This window comes from Entelurus aequoreus, linkage group LG07 (genome assembly GCF_033978785.1).
Source record: "Entelurus aequoreus isolate RoL-2023_Sb linkage group LG07, RoL_Eaeq_v1.1, whole genome shotgun sequence".
NCBI classification, from domain to species: Eukaryota; Metazoa; Chordata; class Actinopteri; order Syngnathiformes; family Syngnathidae; genus Entelurus; species Entelurus aequoreus.
This window is the reverse complement of record NC_084737.1, coordinates 54,442,028-54,460,381: the sequence shown is the minus strand read 5'-3', so window position 1 is coordinate 54,460,381 and position 18,354 is coordinate 54,442,028. Positions and strand designations below refer to the sequence as shown.

The 18,354-nt window shown below is 39.7% G+C and overlaps 1 protein-coding gene across 1 annotated transcript in view; it reads left to right on the top strand.

Annotated features, from left to right (window-relative positions):
• The window catches only part of LOC133654038 (ATP-binding cassette sub-family C member 4-like), a 115,801-nt gene that overhangs the window by 51,564 nt on the left and 45,883 nt on the right, over positions 1–18,354 (top strand). Inside the window, exon 8 of the mRNA XM_062053989.1 lies at positions 11,213–11,462. Within this exon, the coding sequence (XP_061909973.1) occupies positions 11,213–11,462 (250 nt within the window). The remainder of the gene's footprint in view (positions 1–11,212; positions 11,463–18,354) is intronic.

Genomic DNA, 18,354 nt, shown 5'->3' with positions numbered 1-18,354 from the left:
AATTAAATTTTTGTAGTAATTTTTCAAATTGAGACTATTAATTTGTTTGTTGGAAACGAATCAATTGCAGCCCACATCAGCAGGATGGCTATTTCATGAAAATCTCCCCAAAATACGTTGCTTTACTCTAAACAAGGAAAATAAAGATATCTGTTTTTGCATCTGAACTCTTCAAATGTTTCAGCAGTGGAGAAGGTGAGAGTAGGAACCCGCAGCGGATAGCAGAATCACAGACGAGGAAAGAGCTAAATAAAAGTTACTGAGGTGGATTTGTCTTTAGAAACGATTTGATTGCAAGGCTTTCAGCACAGATACAGGTAATGGAGCAGGTGAGGGAAGAACGTGCTAGCGATGAAATGCTTAGCTTGCAAGCTATTTGCACTTTAGCTTGTTAGTTTTCAAAAGAGCCAAAAGCCAAGCTTGTACTCTAAATAGTATAATAACAGCTTTATTTTTACTTTGGTACGGCTTTTTTAGGTTTTTAAAAAATTATCCTGGAATTTGAAGGTCAAAAATATAAGCTAGAAAGTCGTTTTTTAATTTTCAAGCTGTTATTTGCCTTGAGGCATCTACAGTATGTGAGATGTGGAATGAGTTTGTGTGCATTTGAGTGCACAGTTTGAGGCCTGGCTCATAGTGGTTTCAAATTTCAAACCTACCTCTGCATTCCTTGTCTTGTCAGAGTCTCACTTAATTGTTATTAAGTCTAAGCTCATGTTGTCACAACACAACTCATGCTCATGTCATCAATATGTTTCAATATGTCACCCCCACTGATTCAACATCTTCACCAACATATGTTTTCAAACACACACTCCCCCACACTCCTGTGTTAAACATATCCATGTCACCAGCTGTTATTAAAAAAACAAAAAAACAAGCTCAGTTGGTGACTTCATAATGCCTCCAATATACAGTTGTCCCTCGCTATGCAGCGTGCTTCCAATGCCGCGGCTTCACCACCGCATTGTGGATTTTGTTTAAAATTTTTTTTACTTAAAAAAAAAAAAAGAAGAATATTCTATATGTTTTTGGCGTAAACTAAGTGGTAAATAAAGTTTTATTCATGTGTCATACATATTACAGTACAGCATTTGTCTTATTCTTTATTAGTTTTATGTATCACCAAAAATGATTCGCGGGCGCGGCACCGCTGCTGCCCACTGCTCCCCTCACCTCCCAGGGGGTGAACAAGGGGATGGGTCAAATGCAGAGGACAAATTTCACCACACCTAGTGTGTGTGTGACAATCATTGGTACTTTAACTTTAACTTTAACTTTATATATTTTGCATGCACGACTTCTGTTTTTGGTTAAAGGCCTACTGAAATGAATTTTTTTTTATTTAAACGGGGATAGCAGATCCATTCTATGTGTCATACTTGATAATTTTGCGATATTGCCATATTTTTTCTGAAAGGATTTAGTAGAGAACATCGACAATAAAGTTTGCAACTTTTGGTCGCTGATAAAAAAAGCCTTGCCCCTACCGGAAGTAGCGTAACGTCACTAGTTGAAAGGCTCCTCACATTTCCCCATTGTTTACAATGCAGTGAGAATGATTCGGACCGAGAAAGCGACGATTACCCCATTAATTTGAGCGAGGATGAAAGATTCGTGGATGAGGAACATGAGAGTGAAGGACTAGAGTGCAGTGCAGGACGTATCTTTTTTCGCTCTGACTGTAACTTAGGTAAAAGGGTTCATTGGATTTCACACTTTCTCCTTTTTCTATTGTGGATCACGGATTTGTATTTTAAACCACCTCGGATACTATATCCTCTTGAAAATGAGAGTCGAGAACGCGAAATGGACATTCACAGTGTCTTTTATCTCCACGACAATACATCGGCAAAGCTCTTTAGCTACGGAGCTAACGTGATAGCATCGTGCTTAAATGCAGAAAGAAACAAAAGAAATAAACCCCTGACTGGAAGGATAGACAGAAAATCAACAATACTATTAAACCATGGACATGTAACTACACGGTTAATGCTTTCCAGGCTGGCGAAGCTTAACAATGCTGTTGCTAACGACGCCATTGAAGCTAACTTAGCTACGGGACCTCACAGAGCTATGCTAAAAACATTAGATATCCACCTACGCCAGCCCTCATCTGCTCATCAACACCCATGCTCACCTGCGTTCCAGTGATCGGCGGAGCGACGAAGGACCCGATCATAGATGCGGTCGGCGGCCCGGAGACGGAGGAAGTCAAGGCTAGCGCGTCTGCTATCCATCTCAAAGTCCTCTTGGTTGTGTTGCTGTAGTCCGCCGCTAATACACCGATCCCACCTACAACTTTCTTCTTTGCAGTCTTCATTGTTCATTAAACAAATTGCAAAAGATTCACCAACACAGATGTCCAGAATACTGTGGAATTTTGAGATGAAAACAGAGCTTTTTGTATTGGATTCAATGGGGTCCAAATACTTCCGTTTCAACGATTGGCGTCACGCGCATACGTCATCATACATAGACGTTTTCAACCGGAAGTTTAGTGGGAAATTTAAAATTGCACTTTATAAGTTAACCCGGCCGTATTGGCATGTGTTGCAATGTTAAGATTTCATCATTGATATATAAACTATCAGACTGTGTGGTCGGTAGTAGTGGGTTTCAGTAGGCCTTTAAGGGTTAACTCTACAATGTAAACAACACAGAACTAATCCTGGCGCTACTCCATCTTCACTGCGACAATCTCAAGCTGACCACCTTTTGGTAAAATAACTTTTTTATGGATTTCATCTTCAACTCCTGCTTCATCGACAATAACATCTCCACATTGGTGAGACTTTGACGAGAGCGTTGTCAAAAGACAACAGCTGTACGTGGCATCCGATAGTCTGCGCGTCACCTGAGGTGAACTGAGACAGCTATCAGCGAGCAACTGTTTACAGCTGTCCAGCTTAAGTGGAAATTAACTCTTTAGATGCACTTCATCTTCAACATAAATAACACAACTTTGGCGTGGGCGTCGTGGAATGATAACGCAAATACAAAATGACACAGAAAGCTAACATCAAAGCTAACTATAGAAGGTGCGAGTGTCAAGTTGACCAATTTTTTGCGGTTGTTTTACACATGGAAGCCCAGTACTAATTTAGAGAAAGTACCCAGGATGTGACAATGTAATTCCACGTCGTGGTCGTGCTTTAGTGGCTGGGCGACGGCTATAGCAATGACGCTTGGAGGATCCTCTGGAATACTGGTGTATACTGTAATCTACAGTAGAACACACTTAAAGCTACTATATTGGGGCACACAGGTGTAAAGGTGACTATATGGGTGTTATTTGATGCTTAGAGGCCTATATTAATGTAAAATAAAATGTATTTAGAAGGTTGTAAACAGTTTTTTTTGCTGTACCTATGAAAATGTTTGATTTAATAATAATAATACGACTTTGCGGGAATACTTCAATGCAATCACGTCCGGTGTTGTGCGAAATTCTGTATCCCTGAAATATTTTGTGTCCCCTGCCGCGGGAGCGCGCACGGGGCGGAGCTCTGTGCCTTGATCAGACAGCGGCAGCACTTCCATGTTATTAGCGATGTCAATGATACAACATGTGGATGTGGAGGTCTTGCACCTCCGGGTTCTTTGGACCACCAATCATCGACATGCCAGGCTCTTCCATGGGTACAACAGTGCTTTATTGGCAGGATTGTGCAAAAGTCTTTTTGTGCTTTTCAGCAATTGTCTTTAGTCTCAATCGAGCACACAAACGGTTTCTCTCGCTCTCGTTTGTGCTTCACCAACTGCCATCAACTACTCTCCCCTCTCCTTCCCGACTGCTGTCTTTAACAGAGCGACAGGTGATCAGCCACTCACACTCACAGCTGGGTCATCTACGCACCTGTCGCTGATCTCGAAGCCAGTCCTGGCACACCCCGCTTCGCTGCAGGTCCGCAGGCCACGCCCCCTCCACAGTGGATTACTACGATTTTGCTTTGACTGTCAAAAATGTTGTTGGTGTAACATGTGACATGACAAGCTTCTCTATCGTATATAGTGTCATGCTGCAGAGCGGTTGGTCAGCCTGCTATTTTCTGCAAATTACATTAATAACATCCTGTAATTTGGTTTATTATTTATTTCATCTTCTGATAGCTTATAAAATAACATAAATATAGGCAAGGCAAGGCAACTTTATTTGTATAGTGCTTTTCATACACAAGGCAGACTCAAAGTGCTTCACAGACAACAAAGTGAAATTAAAGAAAATAAAAGCAAAATTAAAATGCAGACAATAAAAATACAAATAAAAACAGTGCGGACGTTAAAAGTTAAAAGATTAAAAGATTTAGCTGAAAGCTAAGGTGAACATAAAAGTCTTCAGTCTAGTTTTAAAAGTAGTCAGAGTTGGGGAGAGACTGACATCTTCAGGAAGTTTATTCCAGCTATTTGTTGCATAGTGACTGAATGATGCACTCCCTTGATTTGAGTTTACTCTGGGAACCGCTAACAGATTGGTCTCAGAAGATTTTAGTGATCTAGAGGGCTTATATAGTGGGAGCATATCAGTGATATACTTCGGCCCTAGACCATGTAGTGATTTATATGTGAGCAGGAGGATTTTGAAATCAATTCTCTGATGTACAGGGAGCCAATGTAAGGATTTAAGAATTGGTGTAATGTGCTCACATTTTTTGGTCTTTGTTAGAACTCTAACAGCAGCGTTCTGAACAAGCTGTAGCTGCCTGACAGTTTTTTTGGGAAGACCGGCAAGGAGACCATTACAATAGTCTAGCCTACTGGTAATAAAGGCATGTACAAGTTTTTCTAAGTCTTGAGCTGACATGAGCCCTCTAAGTCTTGTTACATTTTTGAGGTGATAGTAGGCCGATTTTGTTACTGATTTGATGTGACTGTCGAAATGTAAATCAGAATCTAAAATAACCCCAAGATTTCTGGCTTTATTTGAGGTTTTCAGGGACAGTGATTGAAGGTGTTGGACGACTTTAAACCTTTCTTTTTTAGCACCAAAAACAATTATCTGTATCTATATATATAGTGGGAACAAACACTACAGAGTAGACTCAATTCCATGTTAAAAAAAACCAAAAAAAACCAACACGTATTTTATGCCAGAAAATATGTGTCCCACGTACGTCCCTCAAACTATGTACTAACATCATATGGATTATATGTCCAGACTTGGCATTGTACAAAACTTGTGAATTTGGACTCATTTTATTAATTACAAAAAAAGTTAGTAGGTGATACATAATTTTTATAATCATTGACATCGCTAATAACACGGAAGTGCTGCCGCTGTCTGAACAAAGCACAGAGCTCCGCCCCAATGCGACCTCCAGCGACAGGGGATACAAAATATTTCAGGGATACAGAATTTCGCACGACACCGGCCCCAATTAACCGCAATAAACAAGGGTTGACTGTTGTCATATACTTATGAAACCAAAAAATATAGAATATTATGCAAAACTTTGTTGATTGCAGCAATTAAAATTTACAAGGGGAAACTAATATATGACTTAAGCTCATAAAATGCAACTCAAGATATTTCAAGCCTTCTTTTATGTATTTTTGATGAATATGGCAAACAGTTCATGAAAATTAGTTGTTTTTTTTAAACAGTCAGTCATTGTCATCAAAATTATACAAATAAAGGATTGACACATCTCACTTTGCATCTAGCTGTTACCAGTAGGGTATTCCAGAGTACTGGAGCCCGGAAAAAAAAAACTACACAGAAGCATGAAACAGATTTGAACCAAGCACCTATCATCACAATGCACTGATTTTAAAACTCAAGCCAGCTATTAACCACTAAGGAGGAATGTTCTTGATATTTGTTAATTGCTACTAATATACACTATATTGCCAAAAGTATTTGGCCACCCATCCAAATGATGAGAATCAGGTGTCCTAATCACTTGGCCCGGTGTATAAAATCAAGCACTTAGGCATGGGGACTGTTTCTACAAACATTTGTGAAAGAATGGGCCGCTCCCAGGGATTTCCAGCATGGAACTGTCATAGGACGCCACCTGTGCAACAAATCCAGTCGTGAAATTTCCTCGCTCCTAAATACTCCAAAGCCAACTTTATTATAAGAAAAGTGAAGAGTTTGGGAACAACAGCAACTCAGCCACCAAGTAGTAGGCCATGTAAACTGACAGAGAGGGGTCAGCGGATGCTGAAGCACATAGTGCAAAGACTTTCTGCACAGTCAGTTGCTACAGAGCTCCATACTTCATGTGACCTTCCAATTAGCCCACGCACAGTATGCAGAGAGCTTCATGGAATGGGTTTCCATGGCCGAGCATCTAAGTCATAAATCACCAAGTCCAATGCAAAGCGTGGGATGCAGTGGTGTAAAGCATGTCGCCACTTGACTCTAGAGCATTCGAGACGCCTTCTGTGGACTGATGAATCACACTTTTTCATCTGGCAATCTGATGGACCAGTCTGGGTTTGGAGGTTGCCAGGAGAACGCTACATTTCGGACTGCATTGTGCCGAGTGTGAAATTTGGTGGAGGAGGAATTATGGTGTGGGGTTGGTTTTTCAGGAGTTGGGCTTGGCCCCTTAGTTCCAGTGAAAGAAACTTTGAATGCTCCAGGATACCAAAACATTTTGGACAATTCCATGGGATGGCACTTCAAGTTCATATGTGAGTAAAGGTAGGTGGCCAAATACTTTTGGCAATATAGTGTATGTGCCTAAAGTTACATTACTTTTACTAAATATCTAAGATGTTAAAGCGAGAAGATGGTGATGCTGTGATGATGAGAAAGACTCTGCTGATCATCACTGGTGCAATCCAATCCTTTTTTATAGTCAGACCAGGAGTCCACACAGCCACATCAGCTCATTGTCCCTTCATGTCCACGTATCAGCATCTTTGTCCCTTCACGTTCACCAATGAGAACCTGATCGTATGTCTTGAGAAGATAATTAGTGCCAGGTGACCTTCTGTCAATGGCAGCAGTCAGTCGACCATCTTGGTAGCACCTGTGTATAGAACCCACATGGACGAATAGCCGAAAAATTGTTTTGTATGATTTTACAATGCAACTGTGAGTAACAGGTGACGAAAGTTGGCCACAACAGATAAAACAATGTTTGTCAACACTTAAATTATTGTAACGTATGTTGAGATGCTTTAAGGAGGACAGGGATTCCATTGATCCCTTTATTTAGCAAAATTGTTTGTCGGCCATAACCACACCAACACAATTCTTAAAGTACTTCCATCTAGCAAAACTGGTCATTGGCTACCGTACAAACCAAGCCTGCACCAACACATGCACTCATGGCAATTAGCCACTGATGCGTTTATGGCCACACAAAAAGTTGGACAACTCCAACACTACACATAGGTGTAAATTCCAGGTCGTTACACTATGACTCCTCAATCAGATGTGTGCTTATTCTACTGTCATTTATTAAGAATGTACATTTTTGGATATTAATCATGAAATGATGTTACTAGATTACAGAATTGCTAATAAAAATATTTATTATACAAACAGAAAGTTACAGGAATGTACACTTAATCTCGCAACATGTGAATATTTTAAGGGGAACTAAATGTGATCTCTGAAAGGGGTACACACTCTTTCCAAAGCAGGACCCCCACCCAGGCATAGAATACTATAGTACAAAACCCAAAACCAGTGAAGTTGGCACGTTGTGTAATTCATAAATAAAAACAGAATACAGTGATTTGCAAATCCTTTTCAACTTATATTCAATTGAAAAGACTGCAACGACAAGATATTTAATATTCAAACTGTGAAACTTAATTTTTTTTGCAAATAATCATTAACTTAGAATTTAATGGCAGCAACAATGCAAAAAAGTTGGCACAGGGGCATTTTTACCACTGTGTTACATCGCCTTTCCTTTTAACAACATTCAGTAAACGTTTGGGAACTGAAGAGACCAATTTTTGAAGCTTTTCAGGTGGAATTATTTCCCATATTTATTTGATGTACAGCTTAAGTTGTTCAACAGTCCGGGGTCTCCGTTGTGGTATTTTAGGCTTCATAATGCGCCACACGTTTTCAATGGGGGACAGGTCTGAACTACAGGCAGGCCAGTCTAGTACCCGCAGGGCCGGCCCGTGGCATAGGCCGTATAGGCAAATGCTAAGGGCGCCGTCCATCAGGGGGCGCCACGCCAGTGCCACAAATGTTGGAGAAAAAAAAAGAAAAAAAAAAGTTGGTACTATTATTTCTAAATACAAAAAATAATCCCACGTTAATTAAAATGCAAAGTAATGCCTATTTAATAGAAATATTATTTGTTACAACATTACGCCCCCCCCCCCCCCCCCCATCCCCCCACACGGTGCACCCCCTCCCTTCCAGTATTATGACTTTTACCACATCAAAAAATAAACACAAGATGTCAAAACGGCCAAAACTGTCAGGTGCCCAGGGAAGAAAAAATAGAAAAGAAGAGGAGGAGAAACGAGAAAAAGACAGAGGTGGCAGGTAGGTAACGTTAGCCTACATGAAATTATTTGTCTGTTATAGAATGTGATAATAACCTGGCTTTTTAGCATTTAGCTAATGTTACATGATTCGGCAATTGCTAATCAATAAATAGCTAGTTCTGTTTTAACGTCGGGTTAATATTGTGGAGGGGGCTAAATTGTTATGGAAAATAATAATGTAACGTTAGGTAATTACAGTACTCCCACCTTACATTCCTCAGGGACATTCGTATTAGATCTTTTAAGCAGGTGTTTTTTGTTTACATTGTTATTGCCTTCTGGTTAGCTAATGTTTGCCCTGCAGGTAATAGTCACTTTTCCACCCCTTTATATATTAGGTATAGTTGTAAGCCTAGTTGTTAAAGTGCACATCATTAATGTTAATTAAGCAATATCACATGAGAGGGAATGCTGTTTTTTAATTTGAGCACTGCTGTGATTCGGTTAAAGATAATCATAACATAACATTCTCATATAATATGTTAATTTGCTTTCTTTAAGTAAAAAAAAGGTCAAAGACAAAGCTATTCGGTTTCTTGTGAGTATATACACTTCACTGCCGATGTGGGGGGGCGCCACCTAAAATCTTGCCTAGGGCGCCAGATTGGTTAGGGCCAGGCCTGATTACCCGTACTCTTTTACTATGAAGCCACGCTTTTGTAACACGTGGCTTGGCATTGTCTTGCTGAAATAAGCAGAGGCGTCCATGATAACGTTGCTTGGATGGCAACATATGTTACTCCAAAACCTGTATGTACCTTTCAGCATTAATGGTGCCTTCACAGATGTGTAAATTACCCATGTCTTGGGCACTAATACACCCCCATACCATCACAGATGCTGGCTTTTGTACATTGCGCTTATAACAATCCTGATGGTTCTTTTCCTCTTTGGTCCGGAGGACACGACATCCACAGTTTCCAAAAACAATTTGAAATGTGGACTCGTCAGATCATAGAACACTTTTCCACTTTGCATCAGTCCATCATAGATGAGCTCGGGCCCAGCGGATGAGCGTTCCTCAACTTTCTCAGTCTTTTTTGCCCCTTGTGTGAGTTTTTTTTAAACATATTGCAGCCATCAAATCCCAAAAAAGCTAATATTCGCAAACAATAACGTTTTCCAGTTAGAATGTTAAGTATCTTGTCTTTGCAGTCTATTCAATTGAATATAGATTGAAAAGGATTTGCAAATTATTGTACCGTATTTCCTTGAATAGCCGCAGGGGCGTTAATTAATTTAAAACCTCCTGTCACTCCTGCGTTTACCGGAAACCGGCGGGATGGCCGTGCATGCGGTAATTATTTTAAAACCTCTTCTCACTCCGGCGTTTACCAAAAGGAATCCATAAAATTTAGGCGTGCGCTTTGAGTGTGATGTAAGCATACCATCATGAAAAGCACATTTAATTAAAAAAAAACGTTATTATGGTCTTACCTGTACTTATAAATGGAGTCCATTTGCAGCTCCTTCTGACCAAAAGCATCGATAACTTGTTTATAGAAGTCTTCATTATTTTCTTTTTTCCGTTTTAAAAGTCTCTGTCTCGATGGAGATATTCCTTTAATTATTACCTCCTGCTTCGATTGAAAGTCCAGTTTAGAAAACTGTTTTATTTTAGATACCGGTATGTAATCCTCCATGTTAGAAGGAAGAAAAAAAATCTCTTGCTGCGTGTGTTCACTTCTTCTGCAGTACCGGAAGTCGCAAGAAGGATCACTAGCGCGGCAGCGCCCTCTACCACCAGGAGGCGGGAGTCATTTAATGACTTGTACAGTATTTCACACACGCAGCTACGGTATATTAATAAAACATAGCTGCTTACTGTTCTCTTTAGCATACTGTACCGGTATTCAATAGCTTGGACCTTAAATCCTACTGAATAGCTCTTTATCTTTTTTCCTTTGTGCGATTGTAAACTACTGAAAGCAGCTTCCTCCATTTTGAAAATGAGGACAGATGCGTCACTCGTGACGTAACGAATTTGACCCGGCGGAAGTTCTAGCCATATGCTAAATATTTTGCGAAACGAGTTTGACCCGGTGAAAATTATAGACAAGCGATAATAAAATTAATATTTTGCGAAACTAATTTGATCCGGCTTCAATAATAAACCGGCGATAAGGCCAAGCATGCGTTAATTATTTTGAGAAACGAGTTTGACCCGGCAGTAATTCTAGACGTGCGAATACTATATTCCCTGCGCCAATTCAAGGAAATACGGTATTCTGTTTTTATTTACGAATTACACAACGTGCCAACTTCACTGGTTTTGGGTTTTGTAGATAGCTGATAAAAAAATATATATTTAAGTGGGCCAAATCACTTATGTTGGAAAATAATCTCATGAAAATGACTGCTGTCATTTGATTATCATAATAAGACACTTCAAGTCTTATGTCAGGTTTGAGACGGATGTGCTGCTGGTATGGCCACAGTGTGCACGTCTGTATTCCACTGAATGCTCAGGGTGTTTTTGCTTTTGCTCACACATGAAAAGTTAGAGGGAACATTGCTGACCCCTTCTTTAAACATATATAAAACTGAAAACATCAGTTTTGAGAAACAGTTGTATAATTAATATTCTTTAGCAAAAAACAAGCTATGTCGTTGTCGTACAGCTCCTGTTTTGGACGTTTCCTTTTCCAGTGACGATTACAGTCTTAATTCCTGACTTAATAGGTGTCAAGTCACGTTCTGGTAGAAATAATCATGTGCTTGTTTGATCTCGTCTCCCCAGAAAGGAAATCAACCAGATCATGAAGAGCTCTTACTTACGAGGACTCAACATGGCATCCTTCTTCGCCAGCAGTAAGATTGTGGTGTTTGCCACCTTCGCGGTCTATGCAGTGCTGGGCAACACCATCAGCGCCAGCCGAGTGTTTGTCACCATGTCCCTGTACGGAACCATCAAGATAACAGTGACGTTATTCTTCCCGCTGGCCATCGAAAAAGTGTCAGAGACCATCGTCAGCATCCGCAGGATAAAGGTAACACTCAACCGTGCTTGGAGCATTATGAAACCTAAACGAATATTTGTCACATACTGTACAGTGCGTACGCCTAGCATTTTCACTAATAGCACTGGTGTTACTAAATGAAAAAAAAAGTATCACAGAAGATTTTTTTTGTAGCACAGAAGATTTTTTGTAGCAATATTAAATGTCTTAAATATTACAATTTCATTATTATCACTTAAACAAGTTACACATATAATCACAATGCCATCATAAGTAGAGATGTCCGATAATATTGGCCTGCCGATATAATCGGCCGATAAATGCTTTAAAATGTAATATCGGAAATTATCGGTATCGTTTTTTTTATTATCGGTATCGTTTATTATTATTATTATATATATATTTTTTAAATTAAATCAACATAAAAAACACAAGATACACTTACAATTAGTGCATCAACCCAAAAAACCTCCCTCCCCCATTTACACTCATTCACACAAAAGGGTTGTTTCTTTCTGTTATTTATATTCTGGTTCCTACATTATATATCAATATAGATCAATACAGTCTGCAAAGCATACAGTCCGTAAGCACACATGATTGTGCGTGCTGCCTTGTTTTTCAATTCTGGGGACTGATGGGGAGACCTAATACACAAAAACAAGTAAGAAAAGTAGGTTTTGTATTATAGGATCCCAACCTAAGAGGTGTTTTGATATAAGAAAAAAGAAAGAGCCTTAGAAATATTATAAGAAAAGTCAAATATAATCATACTTGCCAACCCTCCCGTTTTTAGCGGGAGAATCCCGGTATTCAGCGCCTCTCCCGACAACCTCCCGGCAGAGATTTTCTCCCGACAAACTCCCGGTATTCAGCCGGAGCTGGAGGCCACGCCCCCTCCAGCTCAATGCGGACCTGCGTGGGGACAGCCTGTTCTCACGTCCGCTTTCCCACAATATAAACAGCTTGCCTGCCCAATGACGTCATAACATCTAGGGCTTTTAGAGAGTAGAGTGCACAACTGCGCACACAACAAGGAGACGAAGCAGAAGAACGAGGAAATTACAGACGTGGCGACGCCGTCGACGAGCAAGATGAGGAAATACGCTTGCAAGTTCCAAAATGAATGGAAACAAGAATTTCAGTTCATCCAAGACAGTTCGAAGGGGAAGGTGTATGCTGCCTGTAAATTTTGTAGAACAGACTTCTCCATTGAACACGGTGGCCGAAATGATATACTCATCATGAACGGAGAAGTTAAACAGGACAATACTGCCATCTAATGGATAGCCACCGGAACACTGAAATTCAAGTATTTTTATTTTTTTTCTATGTAAATAAAATAAATATATATATATATATATATATATATATATATATATATATATATATATATATATATATATATATATATATATATATAGCTAGAATTCACTGAAAGTCAAGTATTTCATACATATATATATATATATATATATATATATATATATATATATATATATATATATATATATATATATATATACATATATATATATATATAGGCTTCTTTAAAATACATTTAGCTATGCTCAATTCTTCAGCTAACAAAAACACTATAGAACAAACTGTGAAATAAAGTGCCCTAGTTTAAGAGGACATGTTTAAACGTCAGCAGCAACACAAAAATAATTGACCTTTAACAATAGTGTTTTTATAGGTAAATATCATAATAGGACATACACACAAATATTTAAGCCAGGAACGCCAACCTGCCAACTGCTTATGATGCTGTATGACAGGCTGTGTTCTGAAAATTACTCATAAAAAGTCATTAATTGTAGTTTCTCTTTACTTTACCAAAAATGTAATTGAATTGCAAACGGAATTACTCTTTAATAAATGTCATTAATTACTCAGAAAAAAAAAAAAAGTCTTCAAAAATAAACTTTAAATATCTGGCATATTTCAGTTAAGATACATTTCAGTAGTGTGTGTGTGTGCCTTTTAAAAGGCGGTGCCTGTTGCCTAGGGACGTGTGACATCAGTGAGCCCACTCAGTAGTCTGGGTTTGAGCTGTTTTTGTTAGCTTAGCAGGCTAGCAGCAGCAGTTTGTAAGCTCTTATGGCAGCATTTTTGAAAATTTCACTGGTTTGTGTTACGTCTGCTTAATAAATAGATTAAATATGCTTTTGTGGCTGTAAATTCTTGTCAACGAACAGAATATTATTTGAATGGCAAGTTTGTTACTTTAATCATTAAATTGTTGTTCAATATTCCGTCCGACCCTCGTAGTTACGAGTGCGCAGTGCAGTTTGTGTAAAAAAAAAAGTTGTATTTTACTGACCAGTTCCTTAACTAAAATCTCATTTCATCCGTTTATGAGCTCAGGATGCATGGCGCTGGTGGGATGGGGGAATACACACAGCTCTCAGCGTGAATGATCAATCATTTGGTTATGGTTTTAATTTAGAGATGTCCGATAATGGCTTTTTTGCCGATATTCCGATATTGTCCAACTCTTAATTACCGATTCTGATTTCAACCGATGCCGATATATACAGTCAAGGAATTAACACATTATTGTGCCTATTTTTGTTGTGATGCCCCGCTGGATGCATTAAACAATGTAACTTTACCATGAATAGATTAACGTGTACCCCGACTTAAACAAGTTGAAAAATGTATTCGTGTGTTACCATTTAGTGGTCAATTGTACGGAATATTTACTGTACTGTGCAATCTACTAATACCGGTTTCAATCAATCAATCAAAAACAAGGTTTTCCAATATAAGAGAACAACTTCAACTCCAGTTATGGAAAAAAGTGCCAACATGGCACTGCCATATTTATTATTGAAGTCACATAGTGCATTATTTTTTTTAACATGCCTCAATACAGCATCTTGGATTTGGGACATGCTCTCCCTGAGATAATCCTAATACCCACTACTAATTGTTTACATATATTGGCTGCACAAGTCTATATGGTGCACGCGTGACACATGAAATATTAACACAGGCGCTTTTGTTCATTCACAATTTTACCAAAGGGCAGTGCCTGTAAGTACAGTAGCGCCTGTAGAGGTCATTGAGGGCGGCCTTCGTCCTTCTCCTCCTCCTCCTGAAATCACTGAAGTTGTCTTTTTTTGATGCGCAGCAGTCCGGCCTTTTGGGGCCCATTAGTGGTGGTGGATTTCCGTTTTGTGTGACGGCTGATTCCTTTTTCGATGTTCATGTTGATCGCCTTCAGCTTTGGGACTGCATCGTGTGCATTTTGTTGTGTCTCCTCCATGAGTCCATAACGTGCTGAATGGAATGATAGTGCAAGTGTGTTTCATTTAATGTGAACAATTTCTTCGGTCCACTGTGACCCGTTCTGCAATTTAATTGATTTGATGTGATGAGGGTAAATTTATTGGTGGCATTTGAAGCTTGTAAACCTGGAAAAAATCCATAAATTGTATAGATTTTATAAAGCACAGGGTTCAAAGGGAGAAAAAAGTAACAGTTTATAGTCTGAAAATGATGGTACTTGGATGGTTCTTGGGCAGTCCGCTCCTCTTTGCTTCAAGCTGTGCGCTACTTCAGTGCTGGCATGCTGAGCAATGGCTCCAAGAAAATGTTTGGGGGTGAGGGGAAGTTAGCTTTGTTTAACTTTCCAGACAGAAGTGGATAGATTTGCTTTTTCCAAATCAACAAAATAAGAATACTTTATTTTATGTATTTATTTATATTTTATTTTATGTATTTTTCCACATCATTTCACTGTTTTGTCAACATGAACCAGTTTGAAGTTGGATTATCCGCTAAACTGCGACCGAAAGACAGCACCATTCCAAAATTACTACTTGGACATGTTGAAGAAGAACAAGGAAGAGAAGCAAGGTCAGCAAGCTCAAGGGGGAGTTGTGTAAAGGGGTTAATTTGTATTTAAAATAACCTTCTCCAGACATAGTCAGAAAGCAAAATGTACGCTAAATTTACGCCATATCATATCCAATACCTATTATCTAGACCACAAGGCAGTGTGTTCAATTACCAGTAGATTGGAAAAATAATTTGCCTCTATATTGAAGCTATTATCATATATGTCCGATTTATGACATCAAAAGACTTCCAAAGTTTGCGAATAAATAGATATGATAAAAATAGTATCAATCACGGAGATTCCCGAGCCAATTTGAGAGATAATAAGGAAGCCAGTCACAGGACCTCGACGTCGCGCTAGGAACCAAAGATCCCTTTCCTGTCAACATTAATGCTAATACAGCAAAATTTGTGAGAGCCAACAACTATTACTTTTGGAAGTATATAATCCAGGACTTGATATATTTGAGCCGGATCACAAAGAGGATGAGCAATAAGTTTTAGAAGCCGAGTGATGGATGCCGTTTCATTGTGACACTAGCATCCGCAGCATTGCTAGGTGCTAAACATACAAACTAACAATAACAACATACTTGCCAACCTTGAGACCTCCGAATTCGGGAGATGGAGATGGGGGTTTGGGGGGTTGAGGTGGGCGGGGTTTGGTGGTAGCGGGGGTGTATATTGTAGTGTCCTGGAAGTGTTAGTGCTGCAAGGGGTTCTGGGTATTTGTTCTGTTGTGTTTATGTTGTGTTACGGTGCGGATGTTCTCCCGAAATGTGTTTGTCATTCTTGTTTGGTGTGGGTTCACAGTGTGGCGCATATTTGTAACAGTGTTAAAGTTGTTTATACGGCTACCCTCAGTGTGACCTGTATGGCTGTTGATCAAGTATGCCTTGCATTCACTTATGTGTGTGTAAAAGCCGCATATATTATGTGACTGGGCCGGCACGCTGTTTGTATGGAGGAAAAGCGGACGTGACAACAGGTTGTAGAGGACGCTAAAGGCAGTGCCTTTAAGGCACGCCCCCAACAATGTTGTCCGGGTGGAAATCGGGAGAAATTCAAGAGAATGGTTGCCCCGGGAGATTTTCAGGAGGGGCACTGAAATTCGGGAGTCTCCCGGGAAAATCGTGAGTGTTGGCAAGTATGAATAACAAACCAGAATAAAACAAACTCTTACTGTATGTAATATTTCCACTCTCGCTGGGATGCGGACCGACGTGACGCTCACATAATTCTGTTTAGATAAATATTCAATCGCAATCCTCACGAAGAGTTAAAAAAAAGTTCCTGCAGGAAGCATCTTGTGGGGTCTATTTCGCCATCTTAATGGTTGTCAAAGTCGACCAGCCTGTCAGACCATGGCCACATTTGTCTACTACCAGGTGAAAGCTGCTTGATTTATAATCTACAATTTACTTTTAGCAAGTTTGAGCAGCAGCCGTCGGCTCATTGTGTCAACAATAGCAGCGTAAGCTAGCATTAGCTCACTGCTATCAATGCGCCGCTAAAATAGTCCCATCTGCATTGGCGTTTATAATAAAAAATATTCTGTCATATTTGGTTAATTTTCAGGTCACGGCATGTAAATGAAATATTGTTGGCAGTTTCTGGATGTTTTTAGAGAAAGTATTATGAGCGCAACAGAGGTCCCTTGATCTGGTGAATACATTTTTGGCTATTTATTAACGATTTTGAATGCATAAAAAAGCCAAGCATATGGGTTCTTGTCTTACATAAGGATTGTGAATGAAAAACACCACATATCTTTCCAATTGCATATATGCAGTATGACTGGTCAGACAACATTGTCAGAGTGCTTCTGTACTTCTGTGATGTCAATTTCCAAAAATAGCTAAAGATATTCAGAGCGCAATATTCGAAATGGCTGACTGAATTGGTGGCATTTTGTGATGTTTAAACAGTGTTTTTGCGTACTTTGCGAATTGTAAATACAATTGGATATGGTTTAAAGGCCTACTGAAACCCACTACTACCGACCACGCAGTCCGATAGTTTATATATCAAAAATGAAATCTTAACATTGCCAAACACATGCCAATAAGGCCGGGTTAACTTATAAAGTGCAATTTTAAATTTCCCGGGGAACTTCCGGTTGAAAACGTCTATGTATGATGACGTATGTGCGTGACGTCAATCATTGAAACGGAAGTATTTGGACCCCATTGAATCCAATACAAAAAGCTCTGTTTTCATCTCAAAATTCCACAGTATTCTGGACATCTGTGTTGGTGAATCTTTTGCAATTTGTTTAATGAACAATGGAGACTGCAAAGAAGAAAGCTGTAGGTGGGATCGGTGTATTAGCGGCTGGCTGCAGCAACACAACCAGGAGGACTTTGAGCTGGATAGCAGACGCTCTAGCCGACGCTAGCCGCCGACCGCATCGATGATCGGGTGAAGTCCTTCGTCGCGCTGTCGATCGCTGGAACGCAGGTGAGCACGGGTGTTGATGAGCAGATGAGGGCTGGCGTAGGTGGAGCGCTAATGTTTTTTTGTAGCTCTGACGAGGTCCCGTAGCTAAGTTAGCTTCAATGGCGTCGTTAGCAACAGCATTGCTAGGCTTCGACAGGCGGCACAGCATTAACCGTGTAGTTACAGGTCCAGTGTTTGGTTCGGTGTCTCCTGATAGTAGTATTGTTGATCTTCTGTCTATCCTTCCAGTCAGGGGCTTATTTCTTTTGTTTCTATATGCAGTTAAGCACGATGCTATCACGTTAGCTCCGTAGCTAAAGTGCTTGTGGAGATAAAAGTCACTGTGAATGTCCATTTCGCGTTCTAGACTCTCATTTTTAAGAGGATATAGTATCCGAGGTGGTTTAAAATACAAATCCGTGATCCACAATAGAAAAAAGAGAGAGTGTGGAATCCAATGAGCCCTTTTATCTAAGTTACGGTCAGAGCGAAAAAAGATACGTCCTGCACTGCACTCTAGTCGTTCACTCTCACGTACCTCATCCACGAATCTTTCATCCTCGCTCAAATTAATGGGGTAATCGTCGCTTTCTCGGTCCGAATCGCTCTCGCTGCTGGTGTAAACAATGGGGAA